General features: G+C 36.7%; 2 protein-coding genes across 2 annotated transcripts in view; one reads left to right on the top strand and one right to left on the bottom strand.

The window, feature by feature from the left end:
• Nucleotides 1–1,267: 1,267 nt before the first annotated feature.
• On the bottom strand, nucleotides 1,268–5,525 carry borcs7 (BLOC-1 related complex subunit 7). The gene is made up of 5 exons (XM_077730077.1): nucleotides 5,337–5,525; nucleotides 4,383–4,445; nucleotides 2,703–2,746; nucleotides 2,574–2,594; nucleotides 1,268–2,469 (listed from the first exon to the last, which is right to left on the bottom strand). The coding sequence occupies exons 1-5, from the start codon at nucleotides 5,466–5,468 to the stop codon at nucleotides 2,418–2,420; spliced, it is 312 nt and encodes a 103-aa protein (XP_077586203.1). The 5' UTR covers nucleotides 5,469–5,525; the 3' UTR covers nucleotides 1,268–2,417.
• A 4,423-nt stretch (nucleotides 5,526–9,948) lies between these two features.
• The window catches only part of cyp17a1 (cytochrome P450, family 17, subfamily A, polypeptide 1), a 10,065-nt gene continuing 13 nt past the window's right edge, over nucleotides 9,949–20,000 (top strand). Inside the window, exons 1-8 of the mRNA XM_077730065.1 lie at nucleotides 9,949–10,326; nucleotides 10,431–10,569; nucleotides 11,071–11,306; nucleotides 12,948–13,034; nucleotides 13,571–13,789; nucleotides 15,026–15,195; nucleotides 16,252–16,355; nucleotides 19,470–20,000. The exon at nucleotides 19,470–20,000 is cut by the window's right edge and continues 13 nt beyond it. Coding sequence (XP_077586191.1) covers nucleotides 10,012–10,326; nucleotides 10,431–10,569; nucleotides 11,071–11,306; nucleotides 12,948–13,034; nucleotides 13,571–13,789; nucleotides 15,026–15,195; nucleotides 16,252–16,355; nucleotides 19,470–19,750 — 1,551 coding nt within the window. The 5' untranslated portion in view covers nucleotides 9,949–10,011 and the 3' untranslated portion in view covers nucleotides 19,751–20,000. The remainder of the gene's footprint in view (nucleotides 10,327–10,430; nucleotides 10,570–11,070; nucleotides 11,307–12,947; nucleotides 13,035–13,570; nucleotides 13,790–15,025; nucleotides 15,196–16,251; nucleotides 16,356–19,469) is intronic.

Raw genomic sequence — 20,000 nt, 5'->3', positions numbered from 1 at the left:
AGAGATAGAGAGATAGAGAGATAGAGAGATAGATAGAGATATAGAGATATAGAGATATAGAGATATAGAGATATAGAGATATAGAGATATAGAGATATAGAGATATAGAGATATAGAGATATAGAGATATAGAGATATAGAGATATAGAGATATAGAGATATAGAGATATAGAGATATAGAGATATAGAGATATAGAGATATAGAGATATAGAGATATAGATATAGAGATATAGAGATATAGAGATATAGAGATATAGAGATATAGAGATATAGAGATATAGAGATATAGAGATATAGAGATATAGAGATATAGAGATATAGAGATATAGAGATATAGAGATATAGAGATATAGAGATATAGAGATATAGAGATATAGAGATATAGAGATATAGAGATATAGAGATATAGAGATATAGAGATATAGAGATATAGAGATATAGATATATAGATATAGAGATATAGAGATATAGAGATATAGAGATATAGAGATATAGAGATATAGAGATATAGAGATATAGAGATATAGAGATATAGAGATATAGAGATAGAGAGATAGAGAGATAGAGAGATATAGAGATATAGAGATATAGAGATATAGAGATAGAGAGATATAGAGATATAGAGATATAGAGATAGAGAGATATAGAGATATAGAGATAGAGAGATATAGAGATATAGAGATATATATATATATATATATATATATATATATATATATATATATATATATATATATATATATATATATATATATATATATATATATATATATATATATATATATATATATATATATATATATATATATATATATATATATATATATGTGTATGAAAACACATTTAAAAATACAGCATTATACAGTGCCGTACTGTGAACTGTACAGATAGATTCTGTATGCTCATATCAGCATGGACAACATTATGTAACGTTCTCAGCAACCTCGGATACAATCAAGGCCATGCAGCTGGCCAATAGTTTGCTGATAAGTTTGTCCTTTTGCACATTATCTGAACTATGCCCATGATGCACTCAGTGAAGGGCATTGGATAACATGTTATTGCAATGGACTATTCAATAACATATTTAATGACTTCTAAGAAAACAGCTTTTGTCAGGAGTAGCGCAAAATCCGTTGTCTGAAGACAACAAACTGATTAAAATCCACCAAACAAAAAAGTCAAATCATCAATTTCAATTTTTCCTAAAATTTGAATTAACCAGTCTAGGGTCTAAATTACAATTAATTATTACAACAAGAGACATATTCTCACATTTTGTACTTTAATAAAAGTAATACTTTTACCATTAATATAAAGACAACACAAAACACACAAAGTAAAACAATTATTCAAGGCAATTATTATCCAGAATGGTTGTTATTTTCCATAAGCATTTTGTAATTTTACATTACATAGTATGAATGTGTACATGTATACGGCACATAAAGCAACTTTGGACATTTCCACAATCTGAATTGAATTCGAAAATCGAGCCTGATTAGGCCATTTTCAAAGGATCGAATTGAGATTACAAAATGTTTTTTTTAAATGTGTTGATTTACATTTTTTTCTTAACTCATTTACATGCCATTGATGGTGAAATACGTCCAATCCATTTTGATGATAAACACCCCAAACCCAGTCAAATTGGATTGGACGCCTTTTGCCGTCAATGGGGGTGAAATAGGATCACTTATTATGACAGTTAAGGAGTAAAAATAAGTAAAAAAATCATCCATAAATATAATCAAAAAATGTATAGCTATAGATTATATTTTGTCATATACATATTAATTTTGATGCTTAAAAAACCTTGTAGTAAAAAGTAAAAGGTCCAAGAAATCACAACTAAAATTGCTAAAAGATGTTTTCGTCCTTTGTTGAAATTAACCATTTATTGAATTATAACATTGCGGCAACTCTATTCAAATTGGATGGGAAAAAGACATTTGGACATTCTCTTAGTTAATACATTTCCTGGATACCAGCTCATGACTCAATCTAAGTAGATTCCCAAAATCAGGCAACTCGGAGTCACATGCAAAAATATGTGATTGGGACATTCCTAGTTTGCAATAAAGTAAAATATTCAAATTAGCGCAGAGGCATGATGTAAACATGAGACAACACTACTGTTAAATAATGGATAACACTTGATGAAAACACTTGAAAATCTCAAGAATTATCTCCTTAAATATTTAACCCTGAAAATGATTTACACAAAATAATTATTATGAGACCTGTCACAACAAGTGACATGTTGCTAACAGCAACAAATCAAAATGACAGAACAACACTTCACTATCTGTGTGCCAAACAACTCTATGTAAGATACTCACATTCTGCAAGTAGTCATCGTGTTTTGGCTGCTCTTATCTAAAAAAGAACATTTTCTCATACACAAAATCTAATGTCACTTGAGCAGATATGTCAACTGATCCTGCAGGTTTTTGGAATGCTCCACACTTAAGGAAAGAAGAGGAAATTTCAGGTGATGTTATGGCTCACAGGTGAGACAGTGATTTGCACCCTCAATCGCTTTTTACAAAAGGCTTGTGTTTTGACTCACTTCTTCTGGATAGCTTCCTGCCTAAATTAAAAGAAAAAGTGAAAGTGTATGGAAAACGCTGTTTCACATGAAAGGTTTTAATAGGAATTCATGATCATTTTGATTTATGATAGATAGAAAATTACCTACTGATATTGTAAATGAGTAGTGATGATGGACATTTTCCGGAGACTCTGAAAAACAGTGATAAATGGTAATGGGTAGTAGATTAAAAAATATTAATTCCTTAAATCTAATATCTCAAACAAAATCATGTGTTTTCCACACTGACCCAATGATAACTGATTAATAAGGAATTGGATCAAAAAGCACCCTTGAATTCATATATATTCATACGTATTTTTGTCTTTTCTCCCACATTCAGAACACAAGTCCTAATTGTTAAGGTTACGGGGGCTTGCAGGTTATAGGAGCATGAGCAAAGTGGAGTAGGAACTAGGGAGCTAGGAAGGACCTTAGCGCAGAGAACAGACAAAGGGCTAGGGTTGCCTCTGTATTCTTTTAATAACTTTAAAATGTTCACTGAAAACAAACATTAACACAAAAACTAAAGTAACAATAAGGAGCAAAACATACAGGGGCACCATGAGAGCCTGGGGAGCAAAAAGAGAACCGGGCATGAACACTACAAATGCAGAAGATCGTATCATGGGCAGATTATGAGAAGAGAGTTTAAATACACAGACAGGGGTTAACAAGACAATGAGAAACAAGTGGGTGACACGAGATGCAATGAATAGAGAAAGACACAAGGGCCAGGAAACAACAGGTGAACTAAATGGGTAATTACAGACAAGTTACACAAAAGGCAAAGAACACTATCTTCACACCTAGAGGGCGCCGTCTTGGTAGCAGGTGCAATTTCTGTTGTTTGCCCATGGAAAATGTGCTTGGGGTCAAAGAACGCGCTGCAATGGTCATGCTTGCATTACACATACGTTAGATGCTTGCTCACCTGTTTTAAAAAAGGGGCAATGGGAGCAAAACTGAGCTTGATGTTGTTTTACTGATGAAATGTCTAATCTCATGTCATTTTCTGAACTGCTTCATTCTCACCAGGGTGGCGGGGGTGCTGGAGCCCATCCCAGCTGTCTCCGGGCCACAGTCGGTGATGCCCTGAATCGGTGTCCAGCCAATCGCTGGGCATAAAGAGACGGACAACCATGCAGACTTACACCCAAACTTAGGAGTAATTTAGAGTGTCCAATCAGCCTACCATGCATATTTTTGGAATGTGGAAGGAAACTAGTATACCTGGAGGAAACCCATGCAGGCCCAGGAAGAACAATGTGTATTCGCGATAATATAAGTCAAAGCATTCAAACAACTAAAAATTATGTTATGCTATAGCTAATCTTTTTGTTTTGCTGTTCAGATTGCCGTTGTGTCCTTGCGGTAGGGATTTAGTAGAATCCATCACAATTTTTCCCTAATTTCTTAAAGTGTCCTCTGCTTTATCTTTGCTGGTATACAACAATTTGTTATTAAAATTTGCATTAGAGTGTATCTTATTAGACAATATGAAGTAATTGAATTTTATCACGTATTATTGTGTTGTTGTTTCTTTGTACTTGATATTTATTGGGGAATTTCCTTTCTGGAATTTTAATGGCTTTATTTTTGCATTTGATAGTCTCATAAATGTGTTAATAAAAGCATAAATGTACTATAATAACTACTTTTGATACTCATAAATGTGCTCATATACTATAATAACCACTTTTGATAGTCTCATAAATGCACTATTATAAGGAAAAATATACTATAATAACCACTGTTAACACAAAACCCTAATGTTTTAATACTTACATCCTCGGAGTGCAGGATGGCATCCTCCTGAATGACCAAGTTTCTGGCTGCTTGGCCTAGAAGCTTGAGGGACATCACAAAATATTGCGTGATCTGGATAATTTTTAAAATCCTAACCCTAACCCCACTAAAAAAATGAAGAAAAAGAAACATTGAAATTATATTTGTTGCTTGCTTATTGTGCTCCAGCACCCCCACCCCCATGGCCTTTGTGAGGATATGCGTAACAGAAAATTAATTAATATATTTTTACAAACAATTGGTTTAAATTAAACATGTTTGAAAGACAACTCTTAACATTCTTTCCGTCTCCTTTTGAAGTTATTTCTGCTCTCCAAACCCAATGATTCTCATTGATGTATGGCTGACTGGTTTTAATTTTAGTATTCGAATTGATGAAATGAGCATTAAGAATGTGCAACCGGAAGTCACTTTATACAACGGAAGTGGCAAACCAGGAAGTTGTGAAAATATATTTTAGGCGTTTGTTTTACCATCTAAAACAATAGTATCCTACGAACTGTGGCTCGTCTAAAAGCGAATCCGAATCGGGAATGTAGCTTTTGACGAAACTGTGACGTTTTAAAAACTGGAAATGTACTATTACTCCAATACCATACGCATAGTCTGTCATCACCTGATAATTCGGTGCAAGTAACTCATTCGGAAGCGGAAGAAAAACGAACTACTCTTTAATATAGAAATATGAGTGCACACATACATCTTAAAATCCATTAACTAAATTGCTTTTCGATAGGCGAGACGAAGTTTTGCAAAGGTCCGTTTCGCAAATGTTGTAAACAAGGCATTGGAAAGAACTGCTTTTGATATACGCGGATTTTTTTGTGCAAAAAGCCCTGTAATAATTCAAATCAATTTAATAATGTTAACGTAGCTATAATTCAATCTGAAATTGATTGTATAGGAAGCGCAAAAACAAACACATCGACTAACCTCTTGGCTGCGGGAAACTTTAAGTACCTGGCGCGCCAGCGCAATTACATCTACGCTGCAAGAGCCCACTTTATCCGATAATAAGCCTTTCACGGATTGACCAAACCGAGGTTGAGTTTCGGTGGACGCCATCTTTGTTTTGCTGTATAGGAACTATGAGGACAGTCGGGGAAAAATGTGCGGGTTTTGGCAAGAAAGCGCTGACGTCACGCCTTTTAGAGATTTAGTTACTTATTCTTTTACGTATTCCATTTCTCCCCACCGATGCCATTCTTATTCTCATGTTGCCAGCCGAGTATGTAACGTGTTTTGACATTAAAAAAGGCAATATATTTTATCTTTTAAGCCGCTTATCCTTACAAGGTTTATAGGCAGAATATTGGCATCACACAATTTACAAAAATCTTAGTGGGCTTTACATCACACTAAACTAAACTCAGGAAGACACGATTAAAAACAATAAATTAGGAAAATAAAATAAAAAGTAATTAAAAGTACTTGAAAATCTGGAAACACAGTCCCCACCTGATAGTGCAGTGGTTCTTCTGCCTGACCTTGATGTGGGAAGTCTGGGTTCAATTCCCTATTGGTAGCAGTGTGAGTGGTCGTCTGTCTCTGTGTGCCCTATGACTGACTGGTGACCTGTCTACGGTGTAGTCTGCCTGTTGCCCCGCAACCCCCGTAACCCTTTCAAGGTTGGGCGAGATGTTAGATGCATGAATTAAAGATGAAATGGTCTCTCATTTTCTGAACTGCTTTATCCTCATTAGGATCACAAGGGGGCTGGAGCCAATCCCAGCTGTCTCCGGGCCAGAGGCAGGGACACCCTGAATCTGTCCAGTCGATCGAAGGGCACAAGGAGACAGACAACCATGCACACTTACATCCATACTTAGGGGCAACTTAGTGTCCAATCAGCCTACCATGCATGTTTTTGGAATGTGACCGTGATTTGAACCCAGGACCCCAGAGCTGTGAGGCCGACGTGGTAACCATTCACGCCACCGGGCCACTCTTGTTGAAATAGTACACAGTTGAAAACAAAAATAAAGGTAACATAGTAAGCATAATCGACCGGAGGCGGTCGATCAGTTTTTTATTTTATTTTTGTGACAATTTTCACCGTATGCTTTTTTTTTGTGGGAAAATTGCGTAGACATTACGTTGACAAACATTTTTGTAACTATTTTTTGTAAATCTGCAATACTAAAAATATATTTTTGTACTCCCGTGATCGAGTAAGATTCCAAATTCCTAAAAAGAACCATTAACAACTGAAATGGACCAATTGAAAGAACCGTTCGTGAATTTTACGATGCAGACGGGGCGCAGACACTTACAGAATCCTAGCAATGTAAGAGTTCTGTTGATTGTTGATGCGATACCGTAGTGACGCAGCATGGGGTGCGGACAATCTCGCGACATTCGTTATCTAGTGACGTCATCTAGTGACCAGCCAATCATGAATTTTACGACGCGCAGATGGGGTGCAGACACTTATGGAATCCTGCCTATCAACGACCTCCGGTCAAACAATTAGATTTCACTCATTCATCATCCGTACGGCGTATCCTAACCTTAGGGTCGTGGGCAATGTTCCTTCTAATTTTTCATGTGTCTGGGCATACAGGCAAACTCCCTGAGCACACTGAGGACCAATGTGAAAAACAGCATAATTGCTTGCTATGGGCACACACCAGTATCACACCTGCCATAACCCATGTTACAAGAATACGCCAGAGAGGCTGCCATTCTCTGAGTTGCATTGCAAAATGGCACAAAAATTGTGATGTGTTTATTTTTTTTGCAATTCAGGTTAGATTTTATTTTGTGGGCAACATATGTTGTCTGTGCGCGGAGAACATGGGAGTAGTGCGCAATTGCCCACGTGGCAGTTTAGAGGGAACGTTGGTTGGACTGCTGGAGCCTATTTCTAATAATTATGGGTAGGAGGTTTGGACAATAAAATACGAATTAAAAAAAACATAATTCGATGCAAAGCACAAGTCACACAAAAAACATACAGTAAGGGAACGTAGAAATGTGCCATAGTAGGCAATAGTGGTTTCAGCCCAGATTTAAAAGCCCCTTATTGTGGATTTTCACACATTAAATGATAGAATGTTGTCAAAGAACATTCAAAAAGAAACAATCATGACTCACAAAGATCTGTAAGTAATAAAATTGTATATATATTTTCTTTAGACTAATGGATGCTGGAGCCAACGTCAGCTATCTGGGAGGGACACCCTCAAACTGTGGTGGCCAGCCAATCAACAAAAGAAAAGGACTGTGTGTTGAGGCTTAGCAAAGTCCCAACTACAGTAATACCTTGACATACGAGTGCCCCGGCGTACGAGCGATTTGAGATAGGAGTAAATATCTGAGCAAATATTTACCTTGAGATATGAGACACATTTTGATATACAAGCATACAGTCAAGTGGCCGGCGCGAGAGGCTGCTTATGAGAACAGCATGAGTACTGTCTTTCTCGGCGCAACTAGTAATTTGTCACTATGTTAATAGATGACAAATTAGAACAAATAAATTCCAAATTCTGTTTTGTGTTTTTTTTTCAGAGGGTGGAAACTAATTTGTATTAATTGAGATATGAGTAAATTGACATACAAGCTCAGTCCCAGAACGCATTAAGCTTGTAACTCAAGGTACCACTGTATCAAGTTTAAAAAAGTATTTCAAAAACATACATGAAAGGCTGATTGGACACTCTAAATTGCCACTCGGTATAGGTGTGAATGAGCATGGTTGTCCGTCTCCTTGTGCCCTGCGATCGGCTGGCTACTGATTCAGGGTGTCCACCACCTCTGGCCCATAGTCAGCTGGGTTAGGCTCCAGAACCCCGTGACCCTAATGAGGATACAGCAGTTCAGAAAATGAGATGATATGAGACATTTCATCAATTTAAAAAAAATCAAGCTTAGTTTTGCTCCTATCGCCTCTTTTTTAACACACGTGAGCAAGCATGTAACGTATGTGTAATGCAGATGAAAGAGATGAAAGAGATAAGAAATGATACAACATCAGCAAAAAATGCATCGGAGAAAACAGTGTTTTGAAAAAGAGGGAACATCTGAAATTAAACATCCTTGTGTAAAAGTGGGCTCTAGGATGATTGGTCGCTGGTCCTTTGGTCGCCGTTAGGGTTATGGTTGTCAAATGTACTTAGATATTGAACTCTAACCCTAACCATAACCCTGACGGTGACCAACGGGGACCAAAAGAGCGGCGACCAAAAGACTGGTGACCAAAAGACCAGCGACCAAATGTCCGGTCACGGTAAGTGTCATATTGTGTTGGGGTTCTTGATGGATGTGTGCGTGTTTTTCCTTGTGTGGGCCATTATGTTTGTATTTAAACCCATGTCTGACATGTCTGGTGTGTACCCAGTGTTCCGTTTGGTCCCCTTCACGTAAGTCATGTTTTTGCCTCTTTGTCGGTGTGCGTTCCTCACAGTTTAGTTGCCATTTTGTCCCCATTTTATTTTTGTATGGTTATTTTTGTCATTAAATGTCATAAATTTTGTACTAGCACATCCTTTGCCTTTTTTTCCTGCCTGCTTCTCGCCTCCTGGGTTCTCTCTGACTACGGACCTGAGGCAGATAATGACAAAAAAGTTCCATTTACCCTTAATTGTAAGGATTTAGCCGGTTTCCATTTTTTCAAGTGTACACAGATTCCTACTGTGTTAACCTTTTATTATTTTTCTGGCTTTAATTCAGAATATTACATTACATGTTAATGCTGAAACCGCTTTAACACAGAATATTACATGACATGTTAATGCTGAAACCGCTTTAACACAGACTATTACATTACATGTTAATGCTGAAACTGCTTTAACATGCCACAGGTGTTTTGTACACTCACGTTTTGTTTGTTCATACTATGGGGTTTATTACCAAATTGTAACTAGAGAGTGTTGAAGTGCCACTACAGTAATCCCTCGATTATTGCGGCTTCAACTATTGCAGCTTCACTACATCGCGTTTTTTTTCTTGGGGACATTTTTTTTTTGTTAAATAAATAAAAAAAAATTTCATAAGTTCATAAAAATGTGAAAATCCATGCTGAAACTGGCAAGCGGAAACCACTCCCCTGAACTCTGTTTGCTACTAGAACTCAGCACTGAAGTAAAAAAAAAAAAATTAAATAGGGTGACCATACCTTTGTCTTTTTGGTTTTTCATTTATCGTGGCCATGTCTAGTCTACATTTACAACCATAAACAAGGGATTACTATACGCACACACACGTGGGCACGCACACACGCAAACACACACAGTTTTACATTCATCAATTACACACATACGCATCATGGTTTTGGAAGTCTCACGATAATAACCCTTAAAAGCACAAAGAAAATATCAGGATTTATCGACGCTGTAACAGTATATCTGTATTGCATATCATTATTAGATATTTTGTTTCATTTGGAATAATACACAATAATACATACATTAACAGATCCTTTTCATCATGAAGTACACATATTTGAATGTACTATTCCATGCTTCCAGTGTTGGTGTATTTTGTTTAAAGTGGCACCGTTTCAAGGATATGACATTGAAGGAGCTGCTTAAAAATGTGTTCTGTTGCAGCTCATCGCCTCTCTCCACCTAAACCACTTTTATACTAGTTATCTCAGGCACATAAAATGAATTGGTTTCTGTGTCTTTATGTATTTTTTTTTATAGGCTTGATCATTTTAACTTTAATTTCAAGATTAAGAAACTCAATGCATGGCTTAGAGGAGCTCCCAAGTCTTCCATCACTCCCTTTCATCGGCAGTCTGCTGAGTCTAATAAGTGAACATCCGCCTCATTTGCTTTTCAAGAAACTACAGGAGAAATATGGTCAGACATATTCATTGATGATGGGATCCCAGAGATTCATTATTGTCAACCAGTATTCACATGCCAAAGAGGTACTGCTGAAAAAGGGCAAGATATTTGCAGGAAGACCAAGAACCGTGGGTACACCTTTGCCTTTTACATTATGATGGAAGAGCAGATTGAGTGAGTAGGCTTTCACCTCTAAACATGTATTATCTGGCATTCTCACTGTGGATTAAAGGTGACCACAGATCTGCTAACACGGGATGGGAAAGATATTGCTTTTGGAGACTACAGTGCAACATGGAAATTCCACAGAAAAATCGTCCATGGAGCTCTCCACATGTTTGGACATGGGTCTGCCTTAATTGAAAAGATCAGTGAGTAGTGTTTTGGGAATACAGTATCTAAACTTTGGTAAAAAAAAAAAAATTGAAGTTCCCTTTCAGCATTTTTTATTACATTTGAGTTACCTGTGAAATTGAAAATATGTACATAGTTTCTAAAGTTAAAAAATAATCCAGTAATGTACCAAAAATATCACGAAGATGAAATATATCACCTTGAATTTAGAAAAAATAAATTTTGGAATTGATCTTTTAAATATACAATATGACGAATGATAACACCAAATTAAACCAGTCTATCTGGATAACTGGATGTGTGCATATTTACAATTGTTAATGCATTTGTCATGACTGTTTTGTGGCAGTGTTTTGATTGTACAAAATGCAATAAAATCCATCAGATACTTTCTTTTTATCCTTTCAACTAGTTATAGTCATAGCTAGATACCTGCGTGTAATTTAAGTTTTAGTGTCAGATTAAAGCACATGCAAAATACACTAAGGATAGTTATAATGCTTGTTTCTTCTATTCAGTCTGCACACAGGCCAACACTCTTTGCTCCATGATGCACGAGAAAGCTGCTTCTGACCAGTCTGTGGACTTTTCTCCTGAACTGATGTGTGTGGTCACCAACGTCATCTGTTCACTCTGTTTCAACTCCACATACTCCATAGGAGATCCTGAGTTTGAGGCCATGCTCATTTACAGCCAAGGCATTGTGGACACTGTTGCCAAAGACAGCCTGGTGGATATTTTCCCGTGGTTACAGGTCAGAAAATATAAATGCACACATAGCTAAGCAAGTTGTCTTGGTGTTCCGCAAAGCCACGCTCGGTGACAACAACTTGCCACCATTGAAAACCACCAACAGCTACATAGAGGGACTCCATCTCTAAAATTAGAAGTGAGGAAGCTTTTTGCTCTAAAGATGGAATTAGAACAATTGTTGGATTTAAAAAATATATAAAGTAATGCCTTGAATATTGTGAATAATGGAGACCAGACATGAGCACAATAATCGAAAAAACGAAAAGTAGGATCACCGCTATTATTAGTACCACACTACATGGTTTTAGGCCTAGGGTTCTCTAAGTACCTCTCGAGCAGTGTGTTGACTTCCTTTCGTCATGCCAGTTTCACGGCCATATCTACGGCGTAAATCCCTCATAATGCTGGCTAATTTCTGAATTCCTAATGATTACCACTAGCTTGGTGTCCTTGGAAATGAATATTGTTGATGCTTCCTGAATGTTCGCGTCTTCTTTCTGGGTAGAAATCCATTTCTTCTCCTCCTTCAGCCATTGCGGGTTGACAAAACTGCTATTAAATCAACATAACAATATATTTGTTCCTGCAGCTTGCTCCAGACACAGTTCAGTAGCTCTATCTGGTCCACTCTATCACTAGCCAATCATAGTTGGTGAAAACGATTACGTATCCCTACGCCTGCGAGAAGGCAATTACGTATCCCTACGCCTGCGAGTAGGCCTTGCAGTCGCCAAACCAAATTCTGATTAATTCAGGTTAAAGCAACAGTTTTACCGTCACTTGTTTTATGCAGCAGAGCCTGCTAAACAGTTTTTTTCTGACCCTGGCAACAAATAGCTGAAATGTAATTGCTTAGATGCTTAAATATGAAAACACACATCTGGCAGCAGCGCAACCAGGGGAAAAGCAATGAAAGGAAGCTGACAGACAATTGGTAATTATTAATTCAATATTAGTATTCATGGAAAAAAACATAAATAACATCAGTTTGACATTTTTTAGGCAAGCAGAGAAGGCCTTGCAGGCCCTGACGGTCTTTATCTATCTATATCTATATATATATATATATATATATATATACCTATACCTATATATCTATATATCTATATATCTATATATCTATATCTCTATATCTCTATATCTCTATATCTCTATATCTCTATATATCTATATCTCTATATCTCTATATCTCTATATCTCTATATCTCTATATCTCTATATCTCTATATCTATATATCTATATATCTATATATCTATATATCTATATATCTATATATATATATATATATATATATATATATATATATATATATATATATATATATATATATATATATATATATATATATATATATATATATATATATATATATATATATATATATATATATATATATATATATATATATATATATATATATATATATATATATATATATATATATATATATATATATATATATATATATATATATATATATATATATATATATATATATATATATATATAGAGAGAGAGAGAGAGAGAGAGAGAGAGAGAGAGAGAGAGAGAGAGAGAGAGAGAGAGAGAGAGAGACAGACAGACAGAGAAGATAACCAGTGCCGTCAAATAATTAAATACAACAATAATTTCATTTCGCAGGTTTTCCCTAATGCAGACCTGCGCCTCCTAAAACAATGTATATCAATGCGAGACAAACTTCTACATAAGAAATATGAAGAACACAAGGTATGTGAAATGTCTTACCATGTCGTTCCGTACAAAGAATAAGAAATATATATGTACATATGTATATATGTATGTATGTGTAAGTATATGTATGTATGTATGTATGTATGTGTAAGTATATGTATGTATGTATGTATGTATGTATGTGTAAGTATATGTATGTATGTATGTATGTATGTGTAAGTATATGTATGTATGTATGTATGTATACGTATACGTATATATGTATATATATGTATATATATGTATATATATGTATATATGTATATATGTATATATGTATATATGTATATATGTATATATATATATATATATATATATATATATATATATATATATATATATATATATATATATATATATATATATATATATATATATATATATATATATATATATATATATATATATATATATATATATATACATATATATATATACATACATACATATATATATATACATACATACATATATATACAATAACATTGATAATATTCTGCTGTTTTTTTGTTTTGACATGATGTGACTCGCAGGCAAAATACAGTGACAATTTGCAGAAAGACCTGATAGATGCTCTACTCAGAGCCAAACGATATGCTGAGAACAACAACACAACAGAGAGTAGTTCAAATACCTTGGGCCTTAGTGACGATCACATTCTTATGACTGTGGGTGATATCTTCGGTGCTGGAGTTGAAACCACCATGACTGTCCTCAAATGGGCCATCATTTATCTCATCCATAATCCTGAGGTAATGTTTGTGAAAATAAGTTTTAACTTTGAGTTAAATATAATGGAAGGTTTGAATCAATTGTCAGGTTACAACAGAGGTGGGCAAACTTTTTGACTTGCAGGCCAGAATGGATACTCAAATTTGACAGAGGGGCCGGGCCAGGAGCATTTGTACACGCAATGTAATTCATCAAACCCGGGGATTGAAATGCAAGAATAAAGACACAATTGAATGTGAAAATGTATTTTCAAATCTACTTTCAACATCAAGAAAATATTATTATTCAACGAAATGGCAGCTGGAAAGTTACACTCCAACAAAGGTCGAGACTAGTACGCCATCTATCGGGGGAAACGATCATATTGCAGGGGAAAGGGAAATGAATAAGATCATTTTTACTATAATTTGGACAAGGTCGGTGGGCCGTAGTTTGCCCACGTCCGGGTCACATCATATTAATAAAATATTCGCTCCGTCCTTTAAAGTTGGATTTTGATTGGATGTGTGCTGTCCGGGTGATTGTGTGCTTTTCGCCTCTTGTGTCACTCTGGGCTCCCCTTTCATTATGTGGCCGGATGTGTGTGATTCGTAATCAGCCCTTGTGTGTGTATTTAAACACTGTGTTCTGGTATGTCTGGTTGTGGGATTATTGTGTTGACTCGGTCATATCGTCCTTTTGTCGCTGTGCATATGCATCAGCCTTGTTAGGTTTGTTTCTTTTTTAATTTCACTATGTCTCAAGATTGTATGGCTTTGCTGTTACTTTTGATTAAATCCTTTAGTTTTTTGCACCAGCATTCTGCTTGTCGTCCATTTCCGGCACTTCTGGGTCTCACTTCGCTTCGCAACCAAAGACATGACATGACAGAATAATCCCACCAATATTGAACCCAGCAGAATTACTTTGGTTCAGGTGTGGGATAGCTCAGTTGGCTTCTCCCAGTTAGTCAGCGGGAGGCCATCGCCATCGGCGTGAACACCCATGACGTCCAGCTTGTCACTCACCTGTGTTTATTTGTTAATTTTACAACGTTATACGTTTGTATGGCTTTTTTGTTACTTTTGATCAAAGCATTTAGTTTTGTGCATCAGCATTCTGTTTGTCATCCAATTCCTGCACTTATGGGTCCCACCTCGCTTCGGAACCGAAAACGTAACTTGTCATAAATGAATTTTACAGATTTTGTTTGTTAATTAAGTTTCAGATTTTGATTAACATTTTTACTTATAGATGCCCACTGTTTATGTTTTCAGGTACAGAAACATATTCAGGAAGAGATGGACAGCAAATTAGGGAGGGAGCAACGGCCCCTCCTCCGTGACCGAGGCAATCTGCCGTATTTAGAAGCAACCATCAGAGAGGTGTTGCGAATACGCCCAGTTTCTCCTCTTCTTATCCCACATGTGGCTCTACAGGACACAAGGTACAATCAGTTATTTTTTCTGTCATTCATCCAACTTAATTAAAATTAATGCAGTAAATAATTTTCCATGTCATGTTTAAATCTCATCTCATTTAAACATGACATGTAAAAATTATTTAATGCATTAATTTTTGTAAAATTGATTAAAGTTTTATTATATAATTTCATGAAACAACATAAAAAACACTTTGATACAATGTAAGTCTTCACTGGCGATTGGTCTGAGCACTGACAGACTGACTAGCCACACCTACAACCTCTGCAATAATGTCGGCAGGCTGATCACAAATTCTGGGTGTCTCGCGCCTGCTACCCGTAATTGGCTGGTACAGGCTCCACCATTCCATGCGATCATGTCAGGATAAGCAATACAGAAATTTAATGAATACATATTCTACACGTGGAGAAGAGGGTACAAGGGATCAAGGGTTTAATCCCCAGTGGTTTCTGACCTGATTGTGTGGAGTTTGCATGTCTTCCTGTCCCTTTGTGGGTTTTCTCTGGGAACTTTAGTTTTTCCTTCCACATTCCCAAAATATTCATGGTTCAACTGTCTAAATTTCCCGAGTTATGAGTGTGAGCGTGAATGGTTGTCGTCTCATTGTTCTCTGTGATTGGCTGGCAACCAGTTCAAGGTGTCACCCGAGTACTGCCCGTAGTTGGCTTGGATAGCCACCCCACCTCCCACTACTCTTAAGCAGATATGTAGTTTGGACAATGAATGAGTTAATAAATATTTCAATCTGATCTAGTCAACCACACATGAATGAATCTGTTTGTTGAGACAAGCAAACAAAACCATAAATCATAACAAAACAAAATAGTTTGGAAAAGGTATTTTGTAAATATAATGTCTTGCTTTCACTCATTTTCCAAGTCGCTTATCCTCAAGGGTTGCTGGGGTTCTCGAGCCTATTCTAACCAGTAAGTGGGAAATACCCTGAATTGGTTGAAATTCGAATGAAATGACATCCAACATTGTATCATCTTTAAATTTTAGTGTGTATTTCAACAAAACTTTGCAACTATGTGTGTGTATTTTGTATTCTTTTTTAGCATTGGAAATTTCAAAGTGCGAAAAGGTACCAGAGTCATTGTCAATCTTTGGTCTCTCCACCACGATGAGAAAGAATGGAAAGACCCAGAGCTTTTTGACCCTGGTGAGAAACAACTTCCATCATAACAATGATTTGATATGCACTGATTGTCCACGTGATTTGATGTGAATTGTAAGATGTTGCTAAACAGTCATGCCGAGGCAGTATATTTAAAAATGAAATAACAGAGCTGAAAGGACACCCACCTGCTGATGTTTGAACCTTACATCCTTCAAAAATATCTAATCAAATTTCAGCTTAAATCAAAATGGCACTAATGTTGAGACATAATGACATTGAATTTTATTTGATATGGGTAAAATGAGTCACCTGTTGGTGTTGTAGTGGTTCACTCACAGCGTGGGCTTGATTACCTCTGGTGGCTGTATGAATGTGTGTGCGAATTGTAGTCTGTCTATGACTGACTGGGGTGTAGTCTGCCTTTCGCTTGAAGTCAGATGGGATAGGATCCAGCAAACCCCGCAACCCTTTCAAGAATGCGTGGCACACAAGATGAATGAATTGACAAAAGAACGAATAATAGGTGAAAAGATAATACAAAGTATGAAAAAAAATCATAGCATTTGCAAGTTCAGTGTACTGCTCCTTCTCCACTGGAAGACTTGTACATCATTGGAAAATATTCTTACTATTGGTCACAACAACGGACAAGTTAGTTTTGTGTGTATACACGCGCATATATATCTATATAAGTGGTTCTTAACCTGGGTTCGGTGGAGCCTCTACCACAGAAATCAAGAAACATCGACTCATCATGTATGTCTATTCACAGTAACATGCCCCGTTTGACTATCACTGGATGCAGATGATCACGTAACATTGCTCTGCCAATCAGTGATGCGAGGAATGTATTTATCTTGAATTTTAGAAAAAAAATCATATTTTATTTCATACTAAGGTAGGGTTCATTGGATGCGCATATGAAACAAGTGGGGTTCGGTAGCTCCAACAAGGTTAAGAACCACTGATCTATATATACCATATACACAGTATATATACCAGATACATACCATTTAGAGATAGCATATAGTATACAAATAACTAGTGAACAAATAACTGCTGAAGTGTTCTCTTTATTTTTGGGAGCAGTAAATCTATATGGGAAAAGGGTATGAACCAGTGACTTAGGATGCCGCCTATATTCACAATTCTTCATGTAAAATCATAGAAATTACTGCATTTCCCGCACAGTAAGGCACACCTTCAATGAATAGTCAATCTTAAAATGTGTTTCATATTTAAGGCACACCAGATCATAACACGCAGTAGTAGTAGAGGTGGTGGTGGTGGTGGTGGTGGTGGTGGTGGTAGGGGATTGTGATATACATCCACTGAATCAGGGGTGTTCAACTTCAGTCCAGGCCTTATCCAGTCTGTTATCCAAGTTTCCCTCCACCAACAAACCTGAATCAAAAAATCAGAATTATTATCAATCCTCTGGCAAGCTTACTAATGTGTTGATCATTTGATTCATTACGGTAGAGGAGGGATATATGAAAAACAGACTCAATAGGGGCCCTTGAGTACCTGAGTTGTTACCCCTTGCATGACCGAATGTTTGGTCGCCGGACGTTTGGTCGCCGGACGTTTGGTCGCCGGACGTTTGGTCGCCGGACGTTTGGTCGCCGGACGTTTGGTCGCCGGACGTTTGGTCGCCGGACGTTTGGTCGCCGGACATTTGGTCCCTGGACGTTTGGTCGCCGAACGTTTGGTCGCCCGGACGTTTGGTCGCCCGGACGTTTGGTCGTGCGGTCTTTTGCACACCAGACGTTTGGCCGTCCGGACGTTTGGTCGCTGGTCTTTTGGTCCCCGTTGGTCGCCGGTCTTTTGGTCGCCATTCAAATGGTGAGAGTTTACTGTTGAAAACAGCTCTCAAAGATATTTTCATGAGAAAGTTTAATATCTAAATATCTACTGTTGATTCATGGGAGACAGTTTAATATCCAAGTACTGTTTAATATCTGATTACGTTTGAAACCAGCTCTCAAAATTATATTCATGAGTGAGTTTAATATCTAAGTACTGTTGAAACCATCTCTCAAAATTATATTCATGAGTTTAATATCTAAATATCTAATATAAAAATATCAATAAGAGCACTCCTTAACACACCGGCTGCTGCCATTGACTGTCATAGGCGTCCAATGAACCTTCATTCTCTCTGGGAGAACTTGCAATGTTGAAATACTTTAGATGGTCATTTTTATCAGCATATAAAATGCTTAGTATACTTTTACCCTGGAAATTTGACATTAAAATAAAAGGCAATAAGTAAAATTGATTAATTAAAAACAAGACAAAGCAAATTCACAGATGGTGTTTTTATTGAAGCAGTAAAACTTAACAAAAATTACATATACAAACTTTTACAAATTCTGTACAAAAATTACACATACAAACTTACAAATTGTATGCAATTGCTTAGAGGTACTGTAATTTGTTCGCAAATTCATCTGGGTTTGCATCGATGGTTGTCATTGTGTTGCTCGTCCGCAGGAATTTGAACAAATATATAAACTCAATCAGCATTCAATTGATTTTAACATTGGAGGAAATGGATATAATGGCTATTGTTTATGAAACTTGTATCAGTGTGGAAAGTTTTCGCCGGCTTGGTCGCACGCACGTGACCGTTTAGATGTGTTAAATATATATAGATATTAGATATTTAGTTATTAAACTCATGAATATAATATTGAGAGCTGGTTTCAACAGTACTTGGATATTAAACTCTCTTTCATGAATATATTTTTAAGAGCGGTTTTCAACAGTAAACTCTCTGTCAACATTTAACTGGCGACCAAAAGACCGGCGACCAACGGGGACAAAATGTCCGGCGACCAAACGTTCGAGTACTGCAGTTGATGAAACTGTAGTAGTAATAGGGAGTATAATACATCGACTTAATGGAGATGTGCTAAAGGAAATTTCATACAATGATTAATCAATATCGATCAAAATATAAGGTGCATTGGATGTCGTCTTTTCAGAAAACTGAAGTCTTCAAGTACGGCACTACTGTTCACGTGGTACTACTGTTAGAACATTTTTGCTTTTCCTTGGAAAATAGTGCAAACTAACACGTACCGTACTTATCCCGGCCAGTCTTCCACAAGTCCATATTTCTCTTGGTAATTTGTCTTTTTGTTTTGACAGGTCGATTTTTGAATAGTGAAGGCACAGGTCTGATCAACCCATCATTCAGTTACATGCCATTTGGTGCCGGGGTCAGAGTGTGTCTTGGTGAGGCCTTAGCCAAGATGGAACTTTTTCTCTTCCTTTCCTGGATTCTGCAGCGCTTCACATTGTCATCTCCACCTGGTCAACCTCCACCTCTCCTGGAGGGCAAGTTTGGTGTTGTTCTTCAACCAGCCAAGTACAAAGTGACTGTCACGCCCAGAACAAGTTGGATGACAAATGAGTGCCAGACCTGCTAACTTTGTCAGCTTTGCCATCATTTATCTCAACAAACACACACACACACACACACACACACACGTGCACGCACATACGCTCACACACACACGTGCATGCACATACGCTCACACACACACACACGCATGTACGCGCACACGGCAAAAATGTTTGGCCTCTGTTATTGCCAACAAGGGTACATAAAGTATTGAGATGTACTTTTGGTATTGACCAAATACTTAATTTCCACCATGATTTGCAAATAAATTCTTT

Source organism: Stigmatopora nigra, chromosome 12 (assembly GCF_051989575.1).
Source record: "Stigmatopora nigra isolate UIUO_SnigA chromosome 12, RoL_Snig_1.1, whole genome shotgun sequence".
NCBI lineage: Eukaryota > Metazoa > Chordata > Actinopteri > Syngnathiformes > Syngnathidae > Stigmatopora > Stigmatopora nigra.
This window is presented reverse-complemented; position numbering and strand designations above follow the sequence as displayed.

Excerpts from the sequence above, each read along its gene's own strand:
- borcs7 (XM_077730077.1), bottom strand. The coding sequence starts at position 5,468 with ATGGCGTCCACCGAAACTCAACCTCGGTTTGGTCAATCCGTGAAAGGC. Across the intron at positions 4,446-5,336 it reads AAGTTTCCCGCAGCCAAGAG|CTTCTAGGCCAAGCAGCCAG; the intron begins GTTAGTCGATGT and ends ATGTCCCTCAAG. Across the intron at positions 2,747-4,382 it reads CCATCCTGCACTCCGAGGAT|AGTCTCCGGAAAATGTCCAT; the intron begins GTAAGTATTAAA and ends ACTGTTTTTCAG.